The sequence below is a fragment of the Lolium rigidum genome, chromosome 5 (assembly GCF_022539505.1).
Source record: "Lolium rigidum isolate FL_2022 chromosome 5, APGP_CSIRO_Lrig_0.1, whole genome shotgun sequence".
NCBI lineage: Eukaryota > Viridiplantae > Streptophyta > Magnoliopsida > Poales > Poaceae > Lolium > Lolium rigidum.
In genome coordinates, this window is record NC_061512.1 from 42,832,099 (window position 1) to 42,854,193 (window position 22,095).

A 22,095-nucleotide genomic window follows, 5' to 3' on the forward strand; every position below is an offset into this window, starting at 1 on the left:
CTTGCTAGGATCTGTATACTTGCAGCAAAATGATGCGTAATAGTTCAGGGTCTACTATTCCCATAGTCGTATGTATGCATCAATTGAACAATTTTCAACTGACTCCACATATCTTGATAGCATCTGTGTACTGCATTGCTGCAAACCATAGACATTACTTCCAACCATTCTGGATTGCTGTTTTTTAATTCAAGGTTTTGATTTTGTATTAGCACAAAGCCTTTTAGGTTTGACCAATTTCATGTAAAATTCTACAAAAATATCTAATTTTAAGATTAATTCATATGACCTTCCAGATTATGCAACATAATACATTATTGATATGAGTTTTAGATAGTACGTACTCTGAACAATTGTCTTCATAGAAATTTTCGCTGCAACCCGCGGGGTAACTTCTAGTATAAATAAGGCTAGTGAATTTTCGATGCCCAAAGGTCAAGCAAGATTTAGTATAAATAAGGCTAGTGAATTCTCGGTGCCAGGGCGAAGCGAGATTTAGGGAAGGGTACAATACCACCACGCCGCGACCACAACTCCCACGGAAATATCGCACCCTTGAACTTGATGGGGCGCCGACGCGGCCACCCCTCTCCTCGTCCGCCGGCGGCGATTGCCGGCAGTGATCCACCCGGTGGTCCTTCGATCCCAGAACCTACGTCCGGAGTAAAAGGTTCGACCTCGAGGAAGCGACAACGCAGCGGACGAAAGAGATCTCCCTCTCCCTCGAAGATTTTTTCAACTCCGGCGGAGTCAATTCCCAGTATAGGTGAGCCACCCGCCTCCCGCCGTTATCCTCCTCTATCAATCCCACCAACTCATAGCCTTTTACGATGAGAAAGCAAACCCTAGAGCGTTTTCTTTTCCCGTAAGATTCTAGAGCGGTTGTAGAAGCACATCGGGATAGATGGATATGGCCAGACGATTTTAGATTTGGATTCGATCCCACAGACTTCCTCCATCGGCCATTTAGGTTTGGTAGGGTAAGGGGCGGCTTAGAGATTGGGCCTTTAGCCTCTGTCGGATCCATTGCTGGCGTCATGCTTGGCATCTGAATTTGGGAAAATGTTAAATTTGTTTACATGTTTGCAGGTTCCAGCTTCGGCAACTATGCAGCATATGCAGCAGAGATCTTGGTACTGTTTGAGACGCCCTCTGGCTTCGCAGTTTTCTCGATGAAGGAATACTACCTCAACCAACAAGACGCTATGAAGGTACTATTTGCGTTGTCATATCTTCCCTGCTCCATTACTCATGTGCTTGCTTTCTTGTCTCTTAGTTTGTCATCGGCTTAGCTGGTTTTTGTATCTCCTGCAGAATATCTGGGCAATCTTTGGCGAGGATTTTAGGTCACGAGGGGTAAGCCCCTGCCTCTGCATTCTTTCCTTAATCCTTATGGTTGTTATATACGTTTTTGTCGCCAATTTAAACAGAGTAGTCTTCTTTTACTATTCATGATCTTCATGTTCATTTCAGTTCCTTTAGGGAATAATATTATGAGCACAAGCTCATTTTTACTGTTTTTGTGTGCTGACAGATGAACACATAATTTTATCTATAATGCTGTCTAGAAATATGTAGCGCAATGTTGTGATGTTTTTCAGTGTATGCATGCACCATCAAAAGCTATTTTCATCAACACGAGCGAAAGAGATTTTAAAAGAATGGATGGTATTCTGAAATATATGCTATTCATTTCAGTTCTTTTAGGGAATAATAATATGAGCACAAGCTCATTTTTTACTGTTTTTTTGCATGGGAAATGCTTATGTGCTTGTACAGGTGGGTGATTGGGCTATCTTTCCTGTCCAAAACCTGTAGATTTGTGCTACAGTTTTTACGAAAGGCCCCTCCCACCTCTGTCTAGTCTGGTTCTTAAGCCCATTACAATTTTGCACAGCGTCCCTTATTTTTTCAGCTTTCACATGTTTCATGTGTTCCTTTTTCTGTGGATGAGTCTAGCCATACCACCAGCGAAGTTTCAAACTGTTTTTACGTAGATTATACATGGTTCAGGTATGAATTTGGGCATGCCATCAACAATTTTCTCTCTCACTGATTTTTTGTACTGATGTCACATCCGTAGACACACAGATGTTCATACAAGGTTTTGAAAGTATCAAACTATCATGAAACCAATCAAATAACTCTGTTTCATGCAACATTCAGTAGTTTTGCACAAGATTATTAAAATAAATTTAAAGATCATTATCCGGTCAATATTCACTTGTCATCAAAGTGATACACGATTCTTTCGGATTCATTTCATGGAAGATTCAACAGTATACATTAGTTTCACACTGGTTTGAACAAGAAAAACGTTAGTGTCAGCAGGATTCAACTCGAAATAGTTACAAAAAAACAGAAAAAAAAAGGAAAGACCAAGTCCAGATCCAGGCCCTCGAGTCCCAGTTCATAGGAGTGCCCCGGAATGTATCCAGGAGCATATTTGTAATGACATTTTGGTTATGTGATCAATGAAGCCCACGATTCCCTCAAAAGAAAATCCATCTAACATTCATACCCATGTCACTACCAAAATCACATAAAATCGAAACAAAATTGAAGGATTGGGCCTTCCTTGCCCAATCACAGAGCATCAAGGAGCAAGCGGCCCTTCTGGATCTTGCATGTTTTTGGATCTGCCTAAATCGAAAAACAGAACTTAAAACATGCCAGATCCGACCTCTCCATGTCCAGATTCGAGTTCTCCAAGATCTGATCTGTCCTCTCCCGCACAAACTGTAGCAAGCGGCGCAGAGGCTCGTTGGTGCTGCGCCATCACCTGTGAGGGAGGTTCCAGGAGCCCAGATTGGACTGGCCGATTCTGGATGGGGCTGACAGGAGAGAGTCAAGCCACGAGAGGGGGGGGGGGCGATGGGACAGGGTTGGTGGCTAGCACCATCGCTGGAAGGTGGCTGACGGGAGGGCGGTGAGGGATACAGGGCGCGGGATTGAGGTGGGTGGGAATGGTGGAGGCTGTACGGGGCTGGAGGGGACTAGGTTTTCGGTGTGTTCTCCATGGTGCCTTCAAATACTGGGTGGTGGGGTGCAGGTTAATACTCTAGTTTCATAGGGGTAAAGGTGCAAAATGCGGAAATATGAATCTTGTGTCTATGTGAGCCGTTGGATGGTTCAAGCACCCACCCATACAAGCACAAAATTCATTCTGAGATTAACACATAATTTTTTCTATAATGCTGTCTAGAAATCTGTAGCGCGATGTTGTGTTGCTGTTCAGTGTATGCATGCACCATCAAAAGCTATTTTCATCAACACTGGTGAAAGAGATTTTAAAAGATTTTTTTTAAATTCACAGGGCGAACAGCTCCCTGGTTCCATTGCCATTCAAAAATGAAACCAAGTCTTAGTACAGGGACCAGAAACTAAAAATGAGATTTTAAAAGAATGGATGGCAGGCTGAAATATATGCTATTGGCAATTCTCTCCTCTTCTGCTATCCATGGATGATTGAGCTGTAACATATTCTGAACTGCGTAGCAGGAATTCAAGGACGTGTACAAGGCTATATCTTTTACGATTTTTGTTAGAGTTTCAACAAACGGTGCTAGGCAGCACATTTTGAAAAGCGGTGCGACCATTGTGAACCAGGCTAACGAGTAACTAGGCAGAGCAGCAACGTGTCGCTTAGAACCTAGGCGCCACATCTAATCGCTTTCCTACCTAGAGCATTTTATGGCTTGGACTATGGAGGGACGTGGACCAAAGTGGAGATGAAGATGTTACGTTGTTGTCATCTTCTCTTATCTATTATGCCAAATTTCCTCTATTTAACATGTGAGTACTCGATGTGCTTGGCATAGCTGATTCCTTTCCACTTAGTGTTTGTTTGTAATATTGATTGCGGTGTACATACTGAATCGCTGCGTCATGATTTGGAGACATGGCGAGATATTTGAGTACTTCTCATTTTTGCCCCTTAACTTGCTTGTTCTTGTTTATTTCTTTTATCAGATCGCTCGGCTGAAAGAGTTCCAAATGTTCAATGACAAGTCCAGTGCCATTAATCATGTTACCGGTGTCAGTAGAGAGCTTAGTGAGATGATCTCGCGCTATCACCACCCTTATCAGACACTGGCCGTTGGAAAATCTGAATATAAAGGAATCATTGAAAAAAGCTTGGTAAGTTCAAAGGTCCCTTGTTGGCTTATGATCGTTGAAAACTTGAACATCTATTTTGCTGCCACTTGTTTCAGCCGGGTGTACCTTGCCGCTTCGATGAAGCTGTGCTGGAGGTGATGTGGGGTCTGAAGAATCTCATGGATAGTTTGGTTCCTGAAGAAGAACTGAAGCTGACGCAGGAGGACCGCTTGCCAATGAGCCAAGGACTAAAAATGTTCCTTGATCGTCATGGCTTTGATGTCAAACCAGAGATGGTTAGTTCAAAAGTTGTCTCTATGTATGAGATGAAATGTTTTGTGCTTTATTGTTACACTATTATTATCTGATACTTTGTGCAATGTGCACATAGAATCCTTGATTGTCCCTGCCCAAAACTCTTGGTGTGATATGTTAAAACCCCTTTTTTGTTCTTTTAGTGACAACACAATCCTCTTTTTGTACCCAGGTTAAGGGGGATGTTGTTGTGACAGCATGCCTCTTGTATGATGCTGAAGTGATTGAGAACAGATATGGTGAACAACTGCATTGGGCTGCTGGCAAGCTGAAGGATGTTTCTGGCATTGACTCGGCAGGCTGGAAAATGATGAAGATTGCTTCGGCCCTGAAGATCATGTTTGACCCCCTAGAAATAACAGACCATGACATGCAGGTAATGTTTTGTAAATGCTTAACATTTTATGAAAGTTTGTCATTCATGTAATGACCAATTCTTTCAGAAGTTCACCCCGGGAGAGGTAAAAAGGCTTAAGAGGGATGCCCGTAAATTTGAAGACATTATTAATGAGGACGAGAGCCTGAAGATCTACAGGGAACTTGTGGTGCTGCATGCAGTTAAGATAGATGCCCTTAGAAATATTGGGCTACATCTGAGGAGAAGCTGATGATACTATGTATCCCCTTAACTATTATGAAGGGAGAAGTGGTTTGGGAATTTGTTCCTTGGTGGTGAGGCTGCCATACCCCGGACCAAAGTGTTGTGTACTTGTGTTTTAGTAATGGACTCGAAATTCACTAGTAACTTGACGAGTGTCCTTTGTCTTATTTTGAATTTTTTCAATATCCAAAAACTGCAGTCATTCTGGAAAAAAAAACTGCACAGTAACATAAGACATGCTATTTTGCAGTAGTGCCACATTGATCTCAGACTGAGATGCTGTATTTAGACCATCCCGAGCCGGTAGCTTCATGCCATTTGAGGGCGCTGGATAAAAAATGCGTCCTAGACGAATGCCCCAAAATAATGTTTTTTTGTTAGCTTCCAAATATCACTCATACGGTAGCTACTAGGTTAAACTGCATGCGACAAAACAAAACGCCCCTGCATGCGACAAAACAAAACGCGAAACACCAATGCGAGCAACCAATCAAGCCCTTAACAGTGAAAGTCTAGCGCGCCACGAAGAGCAACTCTAGCAGATGCCGCAAACCAAAAATATATTGATGGAGGGCACCGCAAACGTGTTTTGCGGGCTGAAAGAACGGGATGCAACCCAGACCGCAAAAGGACTCCCTAAAGCAGCATATACCCTGTCATGACCCCACATTTAGCCTTTTTTTATTTTTTTCTTCTTTCTTCATAAACCTCCCACTGGCTGCCGGCCGGCCGCCCCATCGGTCGCCCACCCTCACCGGTCACTCGATAACGGCCGCCCGCCCCCGTCGGCCACCATCTGCCGCCCCCGCCGGCCGCACGCTCCTAGTAGCCGAGCGCGCACCCTCGCCGCTCACCCCCGCACGCCGCCCACGGCTAGTCACCCGTTCCTAGCAGTCGTGCTGCCCGCACCCGACGGCCGCCCGCTCCGGATTCCGGTGAATTTTGGACCGATTCCGGAGAATTTTGGCCTGATTCCGGTGACTCCGGCGAATTTTGGTCGACTCCGGCGCCCGTACGGTCACCGCTGGGCTGAAATTTCTTTTGCGCCAACGTGGGAGTCGGGATGGGGTTCGCTCTCGGAAGGCCTCACAAAACTGGGTGGTTGGGGTTTCCGCGACACGAAACTAGATAGAGTGGAAAAAAAAAATCCGAATGGGGCTTCTATGCGGTGTCTGGACCGACCCCTTTTCCTCTCCAAAACCACAAAATAGCAATTACTATGCGGATGGGGCTGGATGCGGTGTCTGCTAGAGTTGCTCTAAGACGGTGGCGGCTCGGCTCTTGCTCATTAAACACCACATCCAGGTTCCGATATGGCGCGCCACTAAGACGGTGGTGGCCCAACCCTTGCTCATTTAACACCACACCCGGGTTCCGATATGGCGCGTTGCATCCTGTGGGGCGGAAGCCAGGATGCATGCAGGGATGCACGCGCAGGGTATCGAAGCCTATATGGCGGGGAACAAAAAAAAATCAAAATGAGGAACGAAAATGAAATCATATAGAACAAAAAAAATCATGTTTTTGAAATAACATAAAGAAAAGAAATCCGTGAAAAGAAGAAGAGACTAAAAAGAAATAGATAAATAAAATTTAAAAAAAATAAATACAAGAAGAAACATAGAAAAAATAAAAGAACAAAAGAATGGAAGAACAAAATGAGATGGAAGGACACGAGGAAATGGAGAAATAAAGGAAAACTAAAAAAAGAAGAAAAAATGGAAAACATTTAAGGAAACAGCGCGTTTGTGATGCTTAGTCTCACTAGAACATGCATTTTTGCATTTTGGACTTACGTTTTATGTCGCTGACTAGATTAATTCAGAAATGCATCATATGTTGGCTGATAGGTTCTTAAATTTCCATACTGACCTTCAAAGGAAATAGAATCATGGATGATTGGACTGGAAGTTACTAACTGGATCCAGTCCGTCTTATATCTGCTATTGGGCGAGTGCTTAATTGTGCAGATGTTTCTTGGTTTTGGAATCCACTTTCATTGTCAAAATAAATCTATTTGGTCACATTATATAAATGCTTTGGTTCTGCTAGCTTCTGGTAATATGGTAAAAGCCTAACTTATGCGGAAAACAGAACTGCTAAATGAATTTAATAGTGTAGATTTATTTGAGATTTAGGGTTTTCATTAGTTAGTGTATTTACCTGGAGATCAGCCAGGTTTACTGTTACGAATTGTTGCAGATTTTTCAAGTTACTGATGTTCTCTGATTTATCTTGTTAGCAAGGCTGGCATGCACTTTGGGGAGGCATATGTGAACATCGAAGAGCTTTGTGCACTTCATATCCGAGCGTCAGTTTGAGCTTTGTGCACGTACGGTGGCAGAATGCCCTTTGGCTTTGACGATGCATGATGAAGCGATGACTGTCAGGTGTAAGCTATCAGCACAGATTTGTTCATTGGAGACGATGCTACAGTTTCCACATAGGTGTGTAACACAGTCCACGTCCTTAGGAATCTCATAGAATGTTTGTAAAATAGCTTTTCTATGTACTCCTCTTATACACTATTGATTTTAAGATCTATGGTCAACTGAAAAAACGTGAAGAGTCCGGGCATTTACTTTGCATCGGATGTGATTATAATTTGCTTGGCTGTTTAAAAGACTAAGTGAATAAGAAGACAACCAGACCATGCTTGCAGCACTGTTAGTTGTGATGTTGTGGATCATATGTCGTCACCATTCTCAAGTGTTATTGAAGGAGGTCCTTCCAAGGCAGAAGCTAGAGGTTAGCAATACATGGGTTACCATTTTCTTCATGGTGCCTTGTGTTGTTGGACAGTAAGCTGACATACAAGTACATGAGCTACATTTTCCTTGGATTACGAATAGAGTGAATCATGCTGTCGAATAATTATTCTTCAGAAGCAAAGCTAGCGTCCTTGTCTTCCTAGAAATATGATTGTTCATTATCTTGAGTAAGACACAATTACTTATGTTCTTTCTTTATATCTCTTGTCATTGTTTATACTCTTGGGATAGCTTTTCGTAAAAATTACTTGAAGAGTAATTGTTTTGATTTGTTGTATTTCAGTCGTGAAGATTTAACTCTATCTTCTTAATTCGGTTTTTCAGTTGCGAAGATCAAGGATTGAATTCCAGTTTCTACAGACACAGTAGCCATCCGTCCTCGCCCCATGTGCTCCGCCCAACAAGGTATGAGCTCCCTTTGTGTTTAGAAATAGGGTTGATTTTCTTGGAATTTTTCAGTACTACATATAATATTGGCATTGCATGTTATATGTACATGTTTATTTGGTTAACCATTCACCGAGTGCATACAATATTTTCCGTCCCACGCGGCGGCGAGGATGGAGGCATAGAAGGAGCGTGACGGTGCGGGCTCGCAGCCCTACCTTTCCGATTCGCCTCCTTATCTGTAGTGGCTGCCACTCAATTAATCTAACCTGCACAAATCGGAATATGGTGGCAGCGTTGCATGAACGGATGCATACATGTAAGATGTTTTATCTCGTTGTATACGTACTGTCGAGTATAATTTATGTTAGATTATCTTTGTAAGACATGTAAGCTTGGGTTATATGATTCGTGCTCTCTGAATGACAACATGGTTTTGTCTTTTATTAGGTATCTGATCCTCTATGAGTTCATTAACTACACGAAAAGCTATACATGAATGTTTACACCACCATGCAGCACTTGTTGGGACAGGAAGCGTCTTTTGACAGGACATCTGAAATTAAAATGTGTGTGATAGAAAAAGGCTTCTACATGACTATATGATTTGCTGCATGAGACCAGATGATTCTTCTGGTTAATGCATTTGTGAGAAATCCAAGAACAAAGGAGAAACTGGTATTCAGGGTTAAGAGGGCCAGCCTCATGGATTACTTACAACAACATCCGGAGGTACAACAATCATCTACTAATTAAACGTATTAATGCTCTACTCCAGTAAGGCTAATGGTCTAAGTTTGGTTGGTCGAGAGACTACGCCGCGTGGAGATTGTGCGCCCCGCGCGATGCCATGCTCTTGCAGATTTTTGTACCAACTATTACGACAACATTGCCATTTATCTCAGGAATAATAAAAGCTATAATTACATGTACATCTGCTTTTAGTGTGTATGCTCGTAAGCATTTACCAATATTTGTTCGCATCACATTAGTTAAGAATGTTTTTCATTGGGTGGGTCATAAACATCACTGTAGTTGCTTAGGTTTCCATTCATAGTGTGATTACATCATATCATGTCTGGATGAATTCTATTTATCTCAGTTTAGTGTTCATACTTTGTATAAACATCGGTGCTAGATGACCTAACATTCAATTGTTGCACTTATGCTAAAATACATTGTTGTCTCCGTCCTTTTGGCCGTTGCCTACTCTTGGCTGTTAGATAATTTAAAAATATTTTGGTTAGTATGCTTGCTCAACTATTTATTTATTTCCAGGGTGCAGTACTACATATTTTGATTGATTACCAAGTGTTGGTGTACTATACTCTTCAGTTCTTCAGAACTTTATGAACTCGAGTGAGATTCTCTCGAAGAAAAAGTTAAGGAGACAATACTCAGTATCTACTTCAATCTCAATTATAAACACAAGATTTGTGTGTGTTGTCAAGTGCAAACCTCTGGAGATTGATTTCACTATCATGCAATACTTAAGGATCAAGGTTTGTGGTTGATACATTAAAATTCTGCTCTTTTACTTATGGTGACATCCCAATGTAAATGGATCATTAGGTTTGTTATGTGCACTACCATGACCTCCATCGATAATGGTACCATCTTCTATAGTTTTATGGTCGTCGGTCGAGTTACGCACACAGATTAGCAATGAAGGTGCGAGTGCTTGGAGTTGAAGGTTGAGGTGAGTGGCACACAAAGGAGGAGCGAATAGAAATGGAGGCAAAGCTGGTATATATATTTCTTTTTAAATTTGGGATAACGCTAGAGTGACTGGAGTTGGGTAATGTTGAGCCACCGCGCCTACTATGTATATGTATAGCAGGACATTGGAATATCTTTCGCGAAATTGATTGAGATATGTTCAAATTTATGAATTCATGTGTCATGAACTTTGCACATGTTGATATTGATTTTGTTTCTTCTCTAGGGTTTTGAATCTGATCCTAATATCGAATGCTGGCGTTGCAACTTTCTATCGATGGATGTTGTTTTACTTATATATGAGATGTTGGAGGGATCTTGCTGAGAAGACATTTGCACAACAGCACATGAAAGATTATACCGATAAAGACTAAAAACCAATGTCGACACTTCGATGTTTTGCTCAAGGAAAGGGTATATGAATGAGACGTCCTGTAAATATTGTGGATGTGGTGCATGATGTTATACAAGAAAATGTTTTATATGTTTTATTGTTTTTTATCCCGTAGCAACGCACGGGCATTTTTACTAGTGCTTACCAAAAGACCCATGGCCCATTCTCATATGACGAAGTCTTTGTATGATGTTATTTGATTAATATAAAGTGTATGTTCCCTAATTCAATTTTTCCATGGAAAGAACCATGGTTACGGGAACCAAATTCTCCAAACACAATCAATCGGAGATTTTAAAGGAAAAAACATGATTTGGTAGAGGAAATCCCTCCGAAATACTGTAGAAGGGGTTGTATGGCAAGGGTTGACAGCTGTCCCCCATTTCCTCCGCCGACGACTAGCTTCCGACGTACGCCATCTCCTGTGGACTTTGATCAGCATTTCGAAAACACGCCCGCTCGCTTAGGGCATCAGAATTATGCTTCATGCAAATGAACATATAGTATGTACTTCTTAGTCTAAGTTTTCAAAATAATGCATGCATCATATAAGATGTACCCATGCAGCTTTCTTTTGTAACTATTTTGGTGGATATCTAGATCTATCTTCATTGGTAAGACAAAAGAAAATCAACAAATACATGTATGTTAGAGAAATAAGCATGCATAAATTTACAAAAGTGTCAATGATGAACTTTCTGACAATCAAGCACATCTTTGTAGCTCCTAAAAAAATACATAGGCCATTGAGTGAAAATAAATATTAGAAGGCTAAATTTGAACGAAAAACATGTTCCCCAACAACCGGTTGAGTTTTGATGCTGTCAGCAATCGAGGCACCACCCGATCTCTTTGGATTTTGGGGCTTCTTGATCTGCTACCTGAAGATTTCTTTGGATTTATTGGCACACCACCAGTCCGAGATTAATTTCATTGGAGTAAGGATCGACCACGCACATGGATACGGTACTCATGGAGGCGGCGGACGAGAAAGGACGGAAGCCCTCTACTCATGTATCTTCTCTCTACCTACCTCATGTCTTTCCTTCACATAACACAGTTACTAACGGATGGGTATCATTTTGATGCTGGTTGCTGGGGCTGGCCACCTTTATTTCGGAAATCCGCAAGTTGAGTTAGGGCCGGAACCGGGAACCCCACTAAAACCCTCCACCGATCCGATCAGAAGTCGATTTAGGCGGCGCTAAAAGACGGCTCCGGGAGGACGGAGGAGAGAGATTGGAGGATGTGCCAGGAGCGAGCATGGTAAAAGGTGTAAAAACATTTTTGTAAATGCTCCTGATTTTAAAAATGCATTTTAATCCTATTTTAAAATGTTAAAAAGATCTGGCAAAAAAAATCGCGAGTACATCTTGATGATCTATGCCCAAAGTCGTTTAACATCAAGCAGCTTTCGAGCCAGAGCGTAACCTGGAAGATTAAGAAACACATGTTGAGGAATTCACAAAAGAAAGAGAGACTAAAAACGTGAGCTACCATGGTGGAGACCAGTGCCATAGATGGAGTAGGAGGGTGCGGTCGACGTCAATGGCAGCACGGGGGTGGTTTTTAACATGGAGACGGCGATGGCTCAGTTGGACCGAACAGTTTCTACTCGATAAATGTAGAGATACATCGAACAGTCTCGATAAATGTCAGAAAACCATGCGGCAGATGAGAGCACCATCGCGTGCCTTTAAGACGGCGGCGGCAGAACAAATTGTCCGAGCAGTTTCTACTGCCTTCAAGGCCGGCTTTATTGTGTTCAATGCGGAGGGCGGAGATTGGCAGAGCATACCTGTTGCCGTTGTGCCGTTGTTCGAAGACGAACGGAGCGGAGTCTTGGTGGGGAGAGATGTATGTGGCGGCCGGGATCCGGGGGCAACCACGGCCCGTTCCCATTGCGAGCGGTGGGGGCTTAGTTTTCTATAGGGCTCAACTCTGCGAGGAATCTATGTTACAATGTTGTGCAGGGAAGACAACGTGAGACACATTTTGCTTCCACGGCCTGCGAGGAATCTATGTTACAATGTTGTGCGGGTATCATCTAGTTATGATTGCGATGCCCTGTAAAATAGATGATCAGATCCAGTTACGATTGCGATGTCCGGATGTGAAGGTCAGTATTTGCTCCTCTCAGGAAAGTTCAATGCAGTGTTCGTTTACTCTTCCTGAGTTTCTGTATTGCCTCTATACACATCTGGCTAGCTTCGATTTGATGATAAGTTGGAAGTACATATATTGTTGGCATCCTTGGCATGCTGTATAAAAAGCAATGTACATGAAGGTAGCAGTAATGAAATAGAAATTCATGCTTGATTTACTGGTACCTGTTTTGCTTGTTGTCGCTCCATGTATCACAGACAGGAGAAGGCTGTAGCTTGAAAGTTATATTTGTATTATTTTTTTCTGAATGAAAGAAATGGGGTTGTTATTGTTAAATAAGGGATGGTGGTATTAAGGGGTTATAGCAGCACCTTCCTGCAATTGGAGAGAAAGAGAGGACCTGACATTTTAATCTGCTGGTCACAAAGTGTTGAGGAAATGAGTAATAATAAATAGTCTTTAGACCCTTCGTAGTATTTGCTAGAACTATATATAGTTCAAAAGTTGAATATCTTCATCTAGACTGAGGATTCCACTACAGTGTTCGTGTGTATGTGTGTGTGTTATGTGTGTCCTTCCGGTGGAGGTTGTACCCTTGATGTCTTCTTTCTGTTCAATAAAATGAAACGCAAATTCTTTTGCGTTTTCTTAAAAGAAATACACTAGAGGCAGAATATAAGCTGGTGGTGTACAATTTTTGTGCTGCCAATAACATGAGGAGTAGTTTTGTTGTATGGATACTACTATCATGCCCAGAATTAAAGTGCTGAAGTTAAGTCGCCCTTTATTGTCGGTAAACATCTAGAATTTTTAAGTTTTCAATCTCCATCGATGAGTATGTAAACATTGAGAGGTTATTTTGTCATGCAAGAAAGACTTCCCATCATTATTCTGATTAACATCGTACATTGAGAGGGTTTATTTTTGAAACCTGTAACCCACCTCCTACGAGGCTTGTAAACATCTCTATCTTTTCAATGAAATGAGATGCAAAGGTCCTTTTTGTTTTGGCGAAAAAAAAGTTTATTTAATGATTCAGTACCTAGCTGGAGATGATGTTTGCTCTCATGTTTTCTTTCAATTCACGTTGCTAGCGCAATACTGAAGCTTGAGAATATTTGTTCAGATATGAAGAACATCAAAGAAGTGACTTGGGGTTTGTAAGTGAATTTCTGCCTTAAATTCTTGGCCACGAAAACATACATAATTTATGTCTGAACATCAAAGCTTATTATTTTAATCGTTTTGTTTTGCATCTGTGTAGTTTGCACAATTTCTTGAATGCCCTGGCCCCTCTAATCTTCTAGCTATAACTAGCTTCTTCTTGTTAGTAGTTTTTATATGGTTTCTACCATATACCTTGATACCTACGAGTGTATCTACAGGGTGATAGCTACCTATTCTATCATATTTTGGTTGATTAGGCATGTACGAATAGGTCTGTCGGTGTAATAACGTGAATTTGCATTCGTGTGCTCGGGCTGATTGATTTGAGGACCACGCTGGACCTTTGAAGCAGAGTACCTCTCTTTAGTGATTCTGTTGGAGAGGGCTTCTACTGTTAAATAATGAGTTGCGGTTGTTGCATACTTGTTCCTGGTACAGCAAAGGCAAAGCAAAAGGATGCATAGTAGATTGCATCATTGTCAGAATATGGTTATTGTTTTGTCCTGGCTTTCGATTTTCGGCTTTGCACAGAAGTAGGACCATATGAGTGCTTAATGAGTAATTACCTCCATATGGAGTTCAATAAAACCTAGAATGAGGACTCCCATCTTGTCATGTTGGCTGATAAAGAGCTTTTAGTGCTTAGATATGGTTTTATGAAGTGAGTGCATGCATTTTGTTTGTGGCTCGAGAATGTTGGATTTAGCTCCATGTTATTCAGGCTTATATGTCAAGCTGCTGAAAATCTTCTTTCCTTTTTACCTGCAGCCTCCCTTCAGTTTGTGTATGATGCCATTGTGGTGGCATTGTGCATAGTGAAGGAGAGGCTTCAGTTGGAAATTGTTTCATCAATTCCATCTTTTAATAAGAAAATATGGTTCTAGTTAAACTTCATGTACACGCTGGTCCTTTCTAGTATCTATTTTTGATACTCCACATCTCAGCTGTAAGCTATTGGAATTATCCTTGATTTGCTTTTTAGCCAATGTTTTGTTCACTTGGATTTCTACTGAATGCAGCTACTTGACATGGAATCTGCTGAAGGGCACAATATGTCCTGCTGTTGGTCCTGAGCGGCATGCTACAATTTTGTTCGAGGTACTATCTTTTTATGACAGCAAGATGGTCCTTTATAAGAAAAAAAATCACATCTTGCAAAGACATGTTTATTAGAGTGAGCAATCTTTTCCTGATGCACTAATTCAGTTAATGATCTCCTCTAAAGTGGGTAATCTACTTTTTGCTGTGAACTCGTGACCTTGTTAATTAGTTGATCACTTCAGTAAGGCTAGTCAAATTAACTTGGTTACTGTGCATCTAACTTGATTATTGTGCATTCTAGGACTTCATCATGTGATCAGGCTTAATTGACCATGCTTTAATTGCCTAGTTCATTCACATGGTTGTGGAGTAATTATTCATTGAATTAACATTCTACCATGTGCAGGTTAGTTATTTTTAACCAATGCTAGTTCTAACACGTGTAGACTCTTGAACCCTTGCACTGAATGAATTACTCATTGTTTCATGTGGATATGGTTATTGGCTTATCTGCCTTTGTGTGGATTTGATTTCATCATGTACTTTGGAATTGAATTACTTATAGACAATTGCCGTTGTAGCTCTGTGTACCTCTGATGCCAACTATAGTTGCTTGTTCACTGCTATGTGTGCCTCTGATGCCTAGTTCAGAGAAAAGGCAAATCCATTGGAAGGAGGGAGAGATCCTGAGTTATCAGCGTTAAACAATAGTGTTTTTTCTTGATAGGCGTACATTTACCTTGTTTGTATGGATATCTCTGCCGGAATCCCATTCATGATATGAAAATTCTTGCTAAACTGAACCTTGTATATTCGAAATTCATCAATAAGTAAAAAGAGAATAGTAGTCACTGTACTGGTTGTACTTTAGTACCTCAAACTCAAGTTTCAAGAAAGGAAACCAAATTAACACACTAACATTTGCGCGTCATTCTTGTCTAACTCTATTTTCTGTCTGTCCTAATGAAATCAGTTCTTGTTGCTATAGTTGGCTGAATAAATTCACGTGTTTGTTGTTATGAGACTTGAACTTGTATGCCTAACTGGCCACTCTACAATTTTTTCTTCCATGTCCTCAATTTTTATAACTGGCAGCTACTACGAGACCTGGTGTTGTGCTGTCCGCGGTAGACATTTGGCTTCGACTAGTTGCTGCATTGAGTTCACTTCTCCTCAACCACAAGCACGGTGGCCTCTTCATCAACTCGATGGTTTAGGTGAGCTGTTGCTTCTCCTGGATTCTGGCGTCGGATTCTATTTTGACATATTTTCATTGTCTAATATTATATACTGGGGCCTGCGGTTATCATTGTTTTGTAGTTAAGTTTTGGTACAAGTTTGGTGAAAGACTTTGCTCCTAGTGACTCTGGATTATTTAGGTTGATGTAATGTCGTGGCTGAACATAGTTTGATATCTAGCTGTGTGTTGTGTAGTGAATTTTCAGATTGATGTCCGGCTAGTCTAGCAAGTTGCTGGCCAGGTTTTTCGTAACATTCGGTACAATAGTAACTTGACTTTTCTCTTTGACTTGGAAATGTGCCAAAACGCTGCAGCCATTTCACTCCACTAATCTGGTACGATTGCAGGTAGCTAAGATGGATGGACGGGCTTTTGTTTTCTGTGTATGATAAATTCCAATACGTGGCTAGTCTTTTCAGTTCTTTACAATGTTTAAAATAGCCGGCTACAAGATATAGCCGCGGCCTCCCAAAACAGCTATAACCCGGCTATAGCCTGGCTATAGCCGGCTATTTAAGGACTTTGACACCTTTTAGCGGGCTAATGCAGTTAGCCGCATCATGCGGGAAAGGCTATAGCCCGGCTATAGCCGGCTATTTTAAACTATGGTTCTTTAGCTATGATTTCTCTCTATGTGTGCAAGCACGCAAAGGCACAAATGCTATGTATTTGCTCCAAAGCTGACCATCTTGTTTTGTTTCTGTGCAAGGACAATGAGGATGACAACCAGGGTAAGTTAGGTGGAACCTGGAGCTGCTGCCCGCAGCCTGATGCATCACTTGGAAGCTTGATGATTGCAGTGTGTGAGTAGCCAAGGTTTCACATTCGATAGCATCTTGTAGCGCGGCATTTATGTGTTGTATGCGACCATCCCATGGTCGACTGCGGAAACTTTTGACATGTGCATCAGCTTTCGTTGGTGTTTGTGGTTTAGTGTCGTTTGGTTTTTGTTTGGTTCGATCTCTGGTATGGTTGAATGCCACATGAGGTGTGCTGTTGCACTTGTGTAGTTTGTGAAGTGTATATATATTAATTGTCGTGTGATCTTGAAAGTCCGGAAAATACCCAAGGTTGTGCCAAAATTTCTAATTTTCATTATACGAGTTGATTATTCACCACTTATGGAACGAGCGAAATCTGTCAAAAGATAAAAACAAAGCACATATAGTCTGATAGACAACTTCCTTATGAATCTTGGACATAATATCCTTAGGTTATCTCTCTATATGAATCAGCATAAATATGTGTGAAGTCTAATAAAAAAACTTCTTTGTGAGATGAGTATAGTCAAATATAGGAGGAATATAGTCCGCCCAATAAGAGTCCTTTACTGACCCCCCACATCTTCCGTCTACATACAGTAAGAGTCCTCGACCGGTGCCTAGCTTATTGTGGGTGCGCCATGCATCCAATGACTAGTTTTACGATTATAAGCAGTGATACGTTCGGAAACTAATCCTAGAATTTTAGAAAACATAATAAGTGAATGGAACTTATTACGGTCTAGATTTTTAGAGATCCCTGATTCAACTCCTCGATTTACGCAACAGCTGTGGACGGCTCTTGGCATGCATATGAGCAATCCGTGTCACTAGTAAATCTTGGGCGTGTCGCATGTGGTGAGAGAGAAGAGAAGGGCATGCATGCGGTGAGAGAGAAGAGAAGGGCATGCCATGAGGTAGAGAAACGAGAGCCAGTCAATTAATCAGGGAGAGAAAATGGTGGAAGAAATCTCACTATTTTAGGGGTAAGTAAGGATAAATTTGCCTTGTTGAAACCTTCATTAATCAACGAGCCTAAAAGATTACGCCCTATGTAGTATACATATGAAGTATAGGAGAAATATAGTCTGTCCAACGAGTACCACATCTTTGCCTCCTTTGCCTCTATGTACGGTATAAGACTCCTCCTCTACCGAACCCTAGCTAGCTCAATGTGGGTGCGCCATGGGTCCAATTTACTAGTTTCAGGATTACCACTAGTGCTACATGTTTCGTTCAAAAAAAAAAAAATAGTGCTACATGTGGAAACTAATAACTGAATGGAAATAATTACGGTCCAGATTTTTAGAGATCTGCCTACACCTCCTCAATTTATGCAACGGCTGTGGTATTATTTCCTCGCGCTGGATCACCACTTTCTACGGCTGGCCGCTCGCATGCATGAGATGAGAAAATCAAGGATTCACTAGGGATCCATGTGAGCGATCCGCGCCACTACTCAATCTCGGGCGTCCTTCCATTTATGGCTCCTGAAACCAACGAAGGGAGACGAGAGATCGAAAAGAAATTTCATCTTCTTCCCGCCTTACCTCCCTCTCTTCCACTTAAAATTCGAACTGCTTGTTCCAAGACCTCAAACCTTCTCCTATAAGTACCGAGAGGGGTGTATCTAACGCGTGCGTCGCGTGTGACTTAGACTTGGACTCTTGCGAGGAGAGGAGAGGAGAGGAGAGGAGGCCGCCGTGCTGCATCATCGGCATCGCCGCCGCCTCTCTAGATGGGTCCATGGTGACGATGGCTGGATCAGGCTGGCGCGAGGGACAACGGCGCCTTTTGCTTCCCCGACCTTAATACGTCGCCAGATTTGTGCCATCGCGTCCTGGGCAGCAACGCTGGCCACGAAGACGACGTGAGTTTTCTCATCTAGCACACATATTGTAGACCGCCGACGAGTCAAAATCGTTTTTTTTTATCATAGATGGACGGTGCCGAGACCTTGAGTAGCTTCATCCGCGGCGACGGCTACGAACCCAGCGTTGGCAGTGACGGCTATGATGAAGAGGCCGACTGAGAGGAGGAGGACACCGAGGAGGAGGCGCTGATTGATGCCGACACCGGCGTAACAACGACCAAGAAGAGGAAGAAGCCGACCACCGGCACTCGTGGGCCTAGGTGGAAGGCCTTGGAGGCGGAGTACCTCATCGACTCGTTTAAGGTAGTGAGCTTCTGCCCCATAACTGGCGCCAATCAAACCTCCGGCAAGTACTAAGAGCGCCTCCTTGCTCAATTCAATGAGAGGAAGAATTATGGTGACTACACCACCATTCACATGGTCCGAAACAAGGGCGCCCTCTCTCACCATTGGAACATAATCAAGGCGGCATGTAGAAAATTTCATGGCTACTTCGAGAAGATCAAGAACCGAAAAGAGAGCAAAGGATTGGGTACATTTGTTCTATGTCCATTTTATCATGTGTCATAGCTTATCTTGTTGCCATGCATTGCTTCAATAAACTTGATCATGTGTTATTGTTCACTTGCTAGTTCTTCGACGCCCTTGAAATGTACAAGAGCTAAAATAACGGTAAAGATTTCCTCTTCATGCATTGCTTTAAGAAACTTGAGAGTTGCAAGAAGTGGGACGCCGTCCAGTTAACTCTCAACAAGTACGACGCCGGAGAAGATGGGCTGGTCGAAGCTTCCGCCTCCACCACCGGGCGCCCAATTGGCAACAAGAAGGCCAAGGCTGAGAGGAATGCGGCGTCGGGATTGGCCGCCATGGACGCCTCCTTCGAGAAGATGATGTCCTCCATCTCCATGGAGAACAAGAATGCGGCGGATAGGTCCGCCGCCATGTCGAAAGCAATAATGGATAAGCAAGATGTGAAGATTAAGTTGGAGAGGAAGAAGGTGGAGGCGGCGAAGATGGAAGCTCATGCCGCCACCATGAAAGCCGCGAATGAAGCGACGCAGTTTTCATTGGCCAAGATGACTCAATAATCCAAGATCTTGATGTCAGACATGGCGGACATGGACCCATTGGCAAGGGCGTGGCACGAGATGTACCGCGAGCGCATCGGCAAGGAGGTGTTGGCGGCGCAAGTTGCTGGAGCAGCGTCCGCAACAGCATCGGCACCAACACCCCGATGCCTCCGTCGGCGCCCGTGGAGCCCGTGCCGGCGATGGAGGTGCCATAGGAGATCGCTGACGAGGAGGACGTCTCGAAGTTAAGCCGCCGATGACGCCGTTCCTATGATCATTTGGCCTCGAAGCCCAACTTGTCTTTTTTTGGCAGTCGGACTATGTGACGGCGATGAATGCTCGTGCATATTGTATGAAATGGCTGGAAGCTCGTGCATATTGCAAATGAATGCCAACCTTGCACCAGATAGTTCATGGAAGTAGAACCCTAGAAGCACCATGTGGAGGCAAAAATCCTTCATCGATCAAAGGAGGTAATGATGTAGAAAAGAAGCAACGAAACCACACTGCAACCTGAGCCTGCTTGTGAAACTAAGTTTCATGTTACTTCACAAAAGTTGCAACCATAATCATGAAGCCATCACACCCTGGCCGATGGTACTCCAGGGAGCTCGTGGAGATTTACAGGTGGAGATCTGGTCCGCGGAGGGGAGATTAGAAGAAGCAGTCAAATCAAATCACGAAGGGCAAGTTAACAGGAGAATATCTGGTCCACACATCCCACGACCAACCTGGCCGATAGGTGACCTCAAAGATGCTCTCCCAAGACCAAGTTAAATACTGATCAGTTCTCAAATAGCAGACGAAGCAAATCATGTCTGTGCAATTAAAAGACGGGCGGTTTGAGGAGAGCAATGGCTAATTTACACATCGGTTACAAACTTGCAATAATGGAGAAGAAACGTGCCCCACTTATGTTCTATTTTCAGCTGACGTTCCATAGTGATTATCAGCTCCAGAAAAATGAAAAACAAAAGTAATGACAGGGCAGGCTGTTGACTTGGGTCGGTGGTTCGGTTTGCCCCTAGTTCTGCGAGGAGAGGAAGGAGCGAAGGTGCATGCCAAAGAAATTAATTAATGTCCATCAATGTTGTGATCGTTTGAGGAGGGCAAGGGTCAATTTAGTGATCGGTGTGGAGAGAAAACATGCGGATAATTTTTAGTGACGTTGTGATAAATTGTTAATCAGCTATATAAACAATCTAATAAAACAAAATGGTGACATGGCAGACTGTTCAGGTGGAAGGCTAGGATTGGTTGGACGTTCTTGATGAGGTGGATACCTTGCATGTGTAGAGGTTGCAGCAGCTAGATTGCATGTTTAAATAGCTGGTGGGTGGTGGGAAATAAAGAGGCGGCCGCGCGCCTGATCGCCTGCCATGAGTGAAGTCTTAGGCCGGTTCATTTCCGGAGAGTGTGCTGCGGGCACGGAGGCCAAACGCAACACTGCAGCGGAGTCGCGTGGATGCTAGCAAATGGGCTATAGCCGAAACAAATAATGACCATAGATTTTGAATCACACGGATATAAATAATTGGGGTGATGTGGCTGCACAATATTTCAGCTTGCAAACATTAAATGCATTTTAGTGGGGATGAACTTTATAGATATTATAGATGATCATGCTCATGCTCCCTGGTTGCAAGATAAGAATGCATAGATGGTTTTAGTTCACCTCTGGCCACTGATTAAATAGATGGTTTTAGTTCACCTATGGCCATTGATTAAATACATGATTAAATGCATAGATGGTTGCAGTATATAATATATACTATATATACTATATATACACTATATATGAAGTGAATATGCTAGATAGAAAATATGAAGCTCCATTTGATATGAAGCAGATATTGCATATTTAGATGATGTACCAATGCTACTGCCCATATATAATGAATTCATGTTAGTGAGCCACTAGCAGATGAGCTGCATTGTATTGTCCAGGAACTATATATGTCCAGCAATATATGTCCAGGTTTTCTGGTTTGTAGTATTAACTGATATGGTGGATATATGGTGGTTATGGTGCAACTTTGTATGGTGGATATATGGTGGATATATGGTGTATATGGTGGATATTTTTGCAGGGAATTCATTGAGTTGCCCATTTCTCCCAAAGCGTTGATTCACTTCCGTTTTGGTTGAGAAATGGGCACTCCTACGTAGAAAAATTAGCAAAGGTCATGCCAAAATTTTGAATTTTTTGGTTGACTTTTGTACTAACTTTTTGCCTCTTTTTTAATGAAGTGCAAATAAACATGTCGGGCAGCACTTCTAAGCCCAGGAGCCAAGACGAAGACGCGAGAGAGGTCAACAAGGACTTCTGGGAGGACTACGATGGAGAGCGCCGGAAGGCCACCGCCGAGTCGACCGGCGATGAGTAAGAGGGCCGGGCCGCCACCGCCGAGGGGGAGGGCCGGGGGGCCGCCGCCGACACCGGCGACGAGGACGAGACCTGGGACGACGGTGCCAAGACCGGTGAAGAGACCGCGGCCAACCGCACGGAAGGTGATAGCGGCGGCAACCCCGAGGAGGGTAAGAAGAAGAGG

General features: G+C 42.8%; 1 protein-coding gene across 1 annotated transcript; it reads left to right on the forward strand.

The window, feature by feature from the left end:
• Positions 1-504: 504 nt before the first annotated feature.
• LOC124653408 (probable nucleolar protein 5-2) lies at positions 505-5,158 on the forward strand. Its single transcript, XM_047192472.1, has 7 exons — positions 505-766; positions 1,090-1,211; positions 1,315-1,356; positions 3,973-4,140; positions 4,215-4,394; positions 4,586-4,789; positions 4,857-5,158. The coding sequence occupies exons 1-7, from the start codon at positions 565-567 to the stop codon at positions 5,019-5,021; spliced, it is 1,083 nt and encodes a 360-aa protein (XP_047048428.1). The 5' UTR covers positions 505-564; the 3' UTR covers positions 5,022-5,158.
• Positions 5,159-22,095: the final 16,937 nt, after the last annotated feature.